At 36.7% G+C, this 10,523-nt stretch overlaps 1 protein-coding gene across 3 annotated transcripts in view; it reads left to right on the top strand.

Moving 5' to 3' along the window:
- TMEM87B (transmembrane protein 87B) overlaps positions 1-10,523 on the top strand; it is a 1,440,625-nt gene that overhangs the window by 926,640 nt on the left and 503,462 nt on the right. For all 3 annotated transcript variants that reach the window (XM_044078977.1, XM_044078974.1, XM_044078964.1), the window contains 2 exons: positions 52-160; positions 1,566-1,624. In XM_044078977.1, coding sequence (XP_043934912.1) covers positions 52-160; positions 1,566-1,624 — 168 coding nt within the window. The remainder of the gene's footprint in view (positions 1-51; positions 161-1,565; positions 1,625-10,523) is intronic.

The following is a 10,523-nucleotide window of genomic DNA, read 5'->3' as shown; positions in this document are numbered from 1 at the left end:
AGAGCACTGTTGTAAATTCCTCAGTGTTATCCTTAACTATTGTATTTTTACGTATTTGTCAGTCTGGCACAAACCATCAAGACTCTGAAAATAAGAAAAAACACAGTGAAGCTATCTCTTTACAAGCATTTTGCAAATACGTTGATATTTGTAATACTAGGTAAGAATTCCTTTGATCATATTATGCACTGTAGAGTTGTTTACCCTGTTTTGTCATATGATTCTCACTTTTGCTTTTAAGAAAGTTTTTATTTCTTTTTTTACTGTAAAATAATTGTGTCTGGAGTAATTTCCAGTTCCTGTATGGTTTAAGATAATATTTTACGAGCAGGTTTGTCAGGGTAACTCTAAGAGCTTTTGGCTGTTTTGTTTTTCTTGAAAGCAATGTGGTATCTTAAAGTACATTTTCGCACTTTAACATTGATTTGCGGCATTTGGCAAGTTAAGCACCACAATGCATCTTACCATAGTAAAAACTAATTTATTTATGCCATTTTTTCAGTAAAAATCTTTGTAAAATTTTACTGAAACCATGACTCAAATAAATTTAGAATTTTCTTCAGTGACGTCATGTAAGGCAGTGGTCCTTAGAGTTTAATGGATGCATCTCTGTGTATGTATAACATGCGTCCATTTCTTCAGTGACGTCATGTAAGGCAGTGGTCCTTAGAGTTTAATGGCTGCATCTCTGTGTATGTATAACATGCGTCCATTAAACTATATGGACGCACTTCGTATTTTTCCTTGAGCTGATGTCATTAAGGTTAAAGATCACACTTGATCTTCAGTGGCATCAGTGCAGGGAAAAGGAATTTTACGAGGAATATTTCTCCTTAAAGAATACACAAAAGAGGTTCACGGATGGCTAAAAAGCCCGAACGGCACCTTAAGTACCACATAATTTCATGCAAAATTTAAGTCACTTAAATGTGACAGCACACTTTAAGTACTTACTTAGGGAGTGAGCTGTAGCTGCTTCTTCTGGATGCAGGTCCTGTCTTATTAACTGGTACAGATGGTGGTCTCATGCAATCAGCAATCCATCTGAATTTGCAGTTATTGAGCATTGTTCTGGATTCTATGGTATTTCAAATGGAACTTGTATAGCTTTACAAAATTAATTCTGTGTGGAATTGATTGTTTGAAAAGATTTCATCCATACTTTTTTCACTCACTCACTTCTGAAGAAAAAATAAACCTGTGGTAAACAGTCTAGTAGACATAAACATTACACAGCCTATCCATCTTGCACATAACATTTTCTAGAATTTTTTTTCTACTTAACAGTGCCAAGATTGGCTAAACTTACAGCACGTATGGAAGAAGATGGATAAGTAGCTTATTTTTTTCATAGATGTAAGGATCACAGTCAAATTAACGCATGCTTTTGAGGCATTCTGTGCAGTTGTTCTGGGTATATAAACTAGAGTATATTGATGCACATTCTTGTGGCTAAATACTGACAAGGTTTTATGGACTGTTCTTTCTGTTGTAATGTCTTTTGTATGTCTTCTATTTCTACAGTCATTTAATATTTTGACATTTTTATTTTATCCCCTTATTAGCTTCTGTAGCATTTATAATATGGGCAACTAAGAAGTTCCGCTTAGCAACATGTCAGTCAGTAAGTAAAGCACGTTATAAACTTTAAATTGATTTTGCTTCTTGATTTTTGTAGAAATTCTAGCCTGTTGCCTTTCATTAAATCATCTTACAGCTTCACTAATTTTGCCTTCCTAAATATTCACTTTTATCTGTAAAGATTGACAGTCTCTGATATGGTTTGAGGCTCTTAACCAATGCATCTGGAGAGTTTTTGTCTTAATTTACAGTGAAGAAGAATCCCCAGTATGAAACCAAGAGATTATATCTAAGATGTAGTTGTTAAGAACCCCAGCTAGAGAACAAAATACATTTGTAGAAGTATCATATTAGTCAAAATAATGTATATAGAGTAGATATCAGCCTTTTAATGGACAGTAAGAATGGTGCAGGTCTGCAGGAGAAGCCATGTAGTGTGTGCGTTCTGAGCTATGTGAAGAAGCTTCACATTATTATTCATTATTGTATGTGCTGCAATTTCTCCGTCTTTAGAGTAAGTTGCTAAATGTGTCTTTTCAATTGTAAGTAATTATTTCAAGACGTTATATTCTTTTTTTGCCTGTCTCTTTGTAATTACCATCTGTCATTAAAATGGCACATATTTTTGATGTAATTTGTTCTTGTGTCCACTGTACTCTTGTATGAGCTTTGCTGTCTGTCAATTGACTGCAAGTAATGTACATGTCTGCTTGTATATTTGATTGAAGGGGGACTGTGTTATATTAGCAGCAGCAGAAATGGTTGAGTTGCAAAACATTGATCTCTCAAGCATGAAACTTCAAAAGATCAAAATATGCTGGTATCTGGTTGTCCAAGATTGTAGTACAGTGGGGGTTTGCCCTTTCTCAGCTGCAGTGTGATACATATATATAACTGGTGGTGGTGCAGATATTTTATATGTGTTTTTTAGATTTTTGATCTTTTGCAGTTTCGATCTTGTGGGTTTGATATTCTGCAACTTAGCCATTTCTGCATTTGATAATTTAACACAGATTCAATACAAGATTATGAGAGATCTTCTGAAACTGTAAACAAATGATATATGCCATGTCTTTGCATGGTTCATATTATTTTACTATATTTGGATCTCACATTTTCTTGCATGCCTCAACTGAAAAAGGATTTTAGGCCAATGGCACAACAATTTCAACATATAATAATTATTGTCATGCATAGTCTTGAGGAAAGGGCTTGATAGAAATTTATACCACGTGTGAATCTTTTGACTCCAGACAGATGTCATCTTTTAAAAAGGGAAGATTCATGGTAACAAGAGAATAGAGACAGTTTTGAAAACAGAAGGTGCTTGACTCAGATGAGAAGTAAAGTCTTCAGAGAAGAGGTTGATGCATGATTGAACAGTTTTCATGAAGAAGAAAGCAGTAAGGGCAAAAGTAATAGCATTCATGAATGCACAATATAGAAAGTCTGGAATTATTTGAAGGGATGGGGAATAGAAGAAAATATGTCAAGTAGGACCTGAAGCTTTTCCTATAAGTAATAAACAGATAAGTTAGGCCAGATATTTGCCGTTATAGACTGTCTTCTCTTATTATTATTAGATTAATGATTCGTTATTACCACGACTTACAGAAAAAACATTTAAACAACCTACAAAAATACAGGTTAACCATCAACAATATCTTATTACCTGGTAAAGTTAGAACTCCACCCCCTGCTACCACTAATACTACTGATAGCATAGCGATACAATTCAACAGGGAATAATTGGCTAGGCTTAAAATGGCTCACAAGGACAGTTAGCTTAGTACTAAACTATGAACTGTGAACCTATGAACAAGTATTTCACTGAATCAGTACTAGCCCTATCCAAACAACAACTGTCTTCAACCTACATTACCTCTCAAAATACAGCCAACAGTATCAGCCAATTCTTACTGCAACCTGTCAATTTGGATACAATTAAAAAAACTACTTAGAAAACTGAAACCCACAACACTAGCAGCTGATACACTTCCAGCTATAGCTTACCCTGTAACAATTCTTATTAACCAATCAGTAACCGAAAAAAACTGTTCCTGATATCTGGAAAATCTCCTATGTAATCCCTTTCTACAAAGGTGGCACCACAAGAGAACTATCAAATTATCGCATCATTGCTGTCCTTTCACCTCTCTCCAAAGTTCTAGAAAGATGCATACACACACATATTATGAGCCACCTTAACACACACAATCTACTCACTACAACACAGCATGAGTTTCGCCTTTCTCATAGTACCACTACTGCTCTCTTATTTACTGAAACTGTTAATTCACATAGAAACAATGCTAAGTTTGTATCAGCACTCTTTCTAGACCTCTCAAAGGCATTTGGTACAGTTCCACATGATAAATCTCTCTGTGTACTCTCTACCTTAAACCTATCACAGTTTACTATTTCTTGGTTCAAAAGTTGTCTGTCACAGCGACAACAGGCAGTTCAGTGGCAATCTGACATTTCCCCATTGCTCCCAGTAACACAAGGATCCATCCTTGGACCACTACTTTTCTCTGTCTTCACTAATAACCTCCACACCTCTACACCCCAAGTGGCAGTCATACAATATGCAGATGACTCCACGCTAATATGTAATGCCTCTACCATCCAAGAATTACACACACGCTCACAAGAATCCTTCGTATCATTTGAATCCTGGTTATCAGAACACCACCTAATACTAAACCCCCCAAAAAATGACTACTATTTAACCCTTCTAAATATAAACAGTCTTCTTCTCCCTTTAGCATAGTATCCAAAAATAATACCATTATATCAACTGTCAGTCACACTAAACTTCTAGGGATAGAGATTGACTGCAACTTGACATTTGATATCCACATTGCCCACACCATAAAAAAGTCCACAGTAAACTTGGAGCCCTATATAGGAACAAATCCTTTCTGACAAAAACAACCAGAGAGGTAGTAGCTAGGACACACTCTCTCCACACTCACATATGCCTGTCCTATTCTCACCAACCTGAGAAAAACAGACATCATCAAATTAGAAACATGTTACAACAAAATCGCTAGGTTTGCCACCAATACACCATATAGGTCACATCATTGCATAGCCCTAAAACAATTGCAATGGCTTGAGTTGCCCCAGCTTCTACTGTATAACCAACTAACCCTATCCCACAAACTTCTACACAATCCAGAAAAAAAACTCCAGCCCTAAATAACCTACTCAAGTCACACACAGTTAAGAGTTCTACGCTTCAACAACAAACCACTGTTAGAAGTCTCAATGGCCTGTAACTCAGCTGGTGAATCTCTGTACTCCTCCTGTATAGTCAGAGTATGGAAATCCTTACCTAACAACCAAAACCTCCATAACTGAGTTTAAAACTGCCCTAAAAGGCCACCTCACTAATAAATGGTTGTGCCCCTGCTCAACACCAGGGGAACACGTGACATAGGGAACAAATCCCATAGCTAGATCTCCAATCTCCTACAACAGTATTATCCAAAACTGATTGTTATACAGCATCCATTTGCAATATTTCCATATTGTTGACTGGCCTCACAATTTTATCTAATATAAGAACTCTACGCATCTATACATCTTGTCATAAATAAATAAATAGTTTCATGCGTGTTCATTATGTAAATATTTTTCATGCATGTTCATTATGTTTAAAAATTGTAACTATTATTTATGTTTTTCTCTGTTATGTTTGTACCAATACTGTACTGAAATGTGGAGCTTTTGTCCCTGGGCCGCCACTGAAAAAGGACTGCCAGTCCAGACTGACCTTCCCGGTTACCAAATGTAAAATAAAATAAATAATAAATAAAATTAATATGAGGTATCAGTATATGTTAACAAAAATATAATGTTTTACAGATATTTAAATTAAATTATTTGATATTAAATTTGTTATAATTTGTCATATCTAAACAAAAATAAATCAAAGGCAGAAAAAGAATAAGCACAAAGTGAAAAAGAACGGACAAATCAGACAAGTAATTTAATGCAGTGCGATAGGATGTGTACATTTTGTTCAAAAATTGATAGATTGCTATTTTCTTATTTCTCTAATAAAAGTCATAACTTAAGCAAAACATCATAATTGACTATTTCATTATATATATATATATATATATATATATATAGCCAATCAGATATGACACAAAAAATGTATATGAGATAATGTACAAGGAGCTATTCATGGAAAGGGGGTTGTATTTGTATATCCACTGTTTCTTATGAAAATCACATACTTAAAGATATTTACAGAACATCTTGTAGAAAGATATCATTGTAGACACCCTGGAGAGAAGAAAGACTAAGAAATATAGATTAGTAGGATGGGAGGGTGGTTCTGTGAAAAGATGGTTAAAAGGTATGTTTTTGCATAGTTGGTAATTTAGGAAATTAGATGTGGTGTTAGTGGTGGTGAATTTGGGTGATGCTACAAACAGATCTGCAAAATGCTTTGTAGACTTCAATTTAAAAAACTCCTTAGACCAGATAGAATTTCCCTACCAAAAGCTGTAACTTATTGGACCGGATTCTCACAAATATAGCCCCATTATGCTGTATACTCAAGTCACTCCATTGCTAGATAGATCTGACCTCCATTTAGTAGTGTTCAGTATGAGGGCCAAACCCAAGTTGCCTACAGACTCTACTGTCATTAGAGATTTTTCCATTGCAAACTCATTGCAGCTGGATGGTGGCCTGAGACATTTCACAGGGCCCCTCCTCTTGATGACCCAGTAGTTGCCACCACTAACCACTACCACATTTACAAATAATGTTTTGTTGTTATTACAGCAGCATTGAGAAGTTGGTCTCAGTCTGGTACAAATGCAGTACCAAGGTCATAAACTTCACAACAAAAGGAAAAAAAAGTCCTCATCATAAGAAACAAATTAGAAATCCCATGTCCCATATGTTAACTGAAGAGGATGAACACAGAATTTGGTTGCAAAATCAAATTTGATAAGGATAGGTATGAAAAGAACATCATCTCTTCTGTTATAAGGCTTTCTTCTGCTAGGTCAGGAATTTCAAGAAAAATACCCAGCTTTGGAATAAACTGATAATAAACAGGAGCACTTGCACTGCCCCTGAAGATATGACAAGCATACTAGCAGACAAATTTGTCACCCTCCCGGCATCCACCTGCATAATATCACATCTGTACCTCTCTAAAGATCACCTCACAGCAAATCCAGAAGGCTTTATTTAAGGCTAAGAACACCAGATCTTTTGGCTCTGATAATGTATTCTGCTGCTTCCTTGTTCATATGAGATGCTCTCTGTTCCTGATCCAGTTTAAATTTAGCCTACCAAATGGGTTCATACCAGACAAGTGGAGGACAGCAGTGGTCATCCACTTCTACAAGGATGGTCCCTTCACTGATCCAAGTAACTACAGATCAATAAGGCTTATCAACTTCATTTGTAAGATAATAGAACAAATCATCTTGGACTCTCATACAAGGGTAGTGGCAGCATACCACTGGCTCTACCCAAACTAATTAGGGTATGTAAAGGGTAGATATTGCCTACTAGGACTAATATAGTTCTTTGAAATAGTTACTGAGGCATTAGATTAAAACAAATCAGTACACACTGTTGTCTACATCTGTCCAAGGCCCTTGATACTGCTCCACACTCTGGCAGTATTTATAAATTAATCAGACTAAATGTTACCTGTTGTGTAAACCACTGGATAGCAAACTGGCCCACAGGCATAACTCGATTAGGACTGGTGCACACTTTCCTCTAAAACGCTCATCATTAGTGGGGTCCCCCATGGCATAGCACTAGGACAACTCATATTTTGTATTTATTTTTACGATCAGATAAGTAATGCTGAGGGTCATTGACTACTAAGTTTGCAGATGTTTGCAAACTTGGAGTGATCATAACTCCCTAGATGACTCAAAAAATCCTCCAAGAGGCTCAACAAATACAAACTTCTGGTGCCAGAACCATAAGCTTAATGCTAAGAAATATAGTTAGATTATCACTTTTATGTTGCTAAATGTGAGCACCCAGACATGTACCACAAAAGCAGTACCCCCTCAAAATACAAATGGGCATCAGGGATCTGAGCACTTTATAATCTGTGAACTCTCATTTGAGCACCACTTGCCTTCTGTCTGCCCTAGCCTTTTACCAAGCGTACATCTTCTAGGTCATCATCCTACTTCTCCTTTATCAAGCCTGTAATATATTTGTTCCCCCTTTGGAATGTATCTATCCAAACACAAAGTTCAACTACAAAGACCCACTACTGAGTAGCTGATAGTATGTCAAATTACCTCAACCTATGTGACACACCTCTGGAACTGCAAAACCAGTAACACCACAAGCACCAGCACAAGGGACCTAAACCGTCTTCATGACATAAGTAAAACCTGCAGCTAAAGTAACTACTTTTCACATAATCTTTTTCCTGTAGTATAGACATTCTCTGTAGATTAATCAAAACGTCTGCCTACCTTTCTTTATATGTAACCTAGATGAGTAGATAAATAATCATAAATTCACCCCAGGCTTGCATCCCAAATCCCTTATAGGAAGCCTAACTGGGGTTAGTAAATGATACCCAAGCAACTGCATAGTAATAACCTGTGTACCTATAAAAATAATAGATTTTTATTCTTTCTTATTCCTCTTCATCCAGTGGAGAGTACCTATTGGAAGTACTAATATCAGTCTGAAATAGTCTCTGATATACTGTGGGACTGAAAACCTATGGTGGAGTTATAGGTTGCACCGACCTTCATACATTTCTCCTCAGGACATTTCTCAGACATTACTGCTGCTCCTACTCCTGATCCTCCTGTTTTATGGTTTCTCTGACCACTGCATCTATGGGCTGTGGTGGTGGTCTGTCTCTGTGTTGGAGCTGAGCCTTTTCCCAAAAAGACTGTTTGCAAATGCATCATCTTCATCTTCACTGGGGAGCTCAAAAAAGTCTGTTGCCAGTAGAGTAAAACAACCAGTGTAGCTGGCAACTTTCACTGGCACTGAACTCTGATGTCACAAAGTTTATTGATTACAGGCACCTTAGTCTTCTTTTTCCGTGTTACTGTAATCTGGTGCAAGTTTTATTATGCTAGCTCCTGCTATTGGCAGACTGTGGACAGTCTTGCTTGCCTTTCTTATCATAAGACTCTGTCATTAAAAATCAAGGAGGTGGAATATAAGGTGAAAAGTTGTTGAGGGAGTGCCTTAGTGGGGATTCTTTTTGCTCTGTTTACTAATGAAGGGACTGCCCAGCTGTCTCCTAGTAAATGCCAGTGGGTCATTACTGTGCTTTCTTTCTTACAGTCCAATGATTTGGAGGTTATTTCTGTAGTGTCTGTTGTTGTGGTAATCTAATTTCAGTTCTAGGTGTTGGCTGAACTATGGCAACATATTTATGTTGGATGAGCATTATCTCAGGTTGTCGTCATGATTCAGTAACTCCTGCTGATGCAGATTTAGTCGATCCGCCATTTCAGCATGCCAAACTTCGTGCTTCTCAATAACCTCCCTTGATGCAGTAATCCTAAGGTATGCCATTGAATCCTGAATGCCATTCTGAAGTAGAACATCTCCCAGAGGTTCTTAATTCATACTCACAGTTTCTTGCCTTATGCTGCCCTTTTGCAGGAATGCATGTGCTGTAATTAGTTTATTTTATTGCATTAAACTGTGAATCCTGGGTTGAAAGTAAAGCTTAAAACTGTGAGCCCTGGCCTGAAATTAAAGCATAAAAACATGAGCCATGGGTTTGAAACTAAAGTTACAGATGATCAGTTGATGCAGTGTGTTACGTAATGGTCCTGGTTGTATTTTTTTGCTGACATTGCACTGTTTTCCCTAGCAGGCTATTCCAAAGAACTCAAAAAGCCATGCTACTTGCATGCATTCCAGAATGTTTTTTTCTGTGTCAATTTAAATTTTGGGGTTCCTTTTTTTCCCAATTTGTCTGTGCTAATCCCCTTCCCTTTGTTTAAGAAGTGACTTGACTATTTATGTGCACATCCTTTTGCATAAAAGACAGTCACATTAATTTTACATCTAAATACATCCAATATAGCTAGTCAGTCCATCTATGCAGCAAACAGAATAACAAATCATATGCTCAGTGCAAACATCTATATGATCAAAACATTGAACATTTTCGACTACCATGATGGCTGCAACAGATCAACAGGTTGATTAGAGCTCTCCCAGTGTGTGAAATTTGAAACTCAGAAAATGTAACCAGTACAATGTTATCAGTTTAGTTAAAGTTCAGTTACTGACTACTAAGTACTTGTTCTAGACGTCAGCAAAGAAGAAAATCAATCAGAAAAGGAGAAAAAAATATCTGGGAAGAATCTTGCAGCTGTTCAACAAAAAACAGTTCATTTTTCAGCTTTGTTACAGGAGATGACTTTCAGTAATTTAGAGAAAAAAATAAATTAGGTACACTCAAAGGTGTGAAAATTAAGGGAAACACTAGAGGAATATATAAAGGAAATAGCAAAAGGCTGGGAAAATTTAACTATTCAGACGAATTGATACCACAAAACTCAGAGGCTGAAATAAAAAATAAGGCTGGCTGAGCATGAGGCTTCTCAGGAAGAATTGTTTCAAAACAATAGTGGAGTTAGAAGGTGGCATACAGAGAAAACCTGAAATTTTCTGGTGTACAAGAAAAATTGGAAGGGACATACTGCATTCATCTTATGAAAGTACATATAAGCAACTGGACTTTGTTCCACAGCAGGATTTGTTAATCAAAAGGCATACCATATGTTTGCTCCAAATCTTGCCATGAGAAGGCAGCCAGGACCTATTAGTAAAGATGCAGTCATACCAGCAGAAAAAGTTGTTCATGATATAACTGCTGCAGTTGGGAAACTATCAATTGGGGATAGCAGTGTGTTTTTGTAAAATTATTTTTCACTGTAACACCAGAC

This window comes from Protopterus annectens, chromosome 1.part1, assembly GCF_019279795.1.
Source record: "Protopterus annectens isolate FY-2018-M chromosome 1.part1, PAN1.0, whole genome shotgun sequence".
NCBI classification, from domain to species: domain Eukaryota; kingdom Metazoa; phylum Chordata; order Ceratodontiformes; family Protopteridae; genus Protopterus; species Protopterus annectens.
Note: the sequence above shows the minus strand (reverse complement) of the source record. Positions and strands in the feature narration are given on the sequence as shown.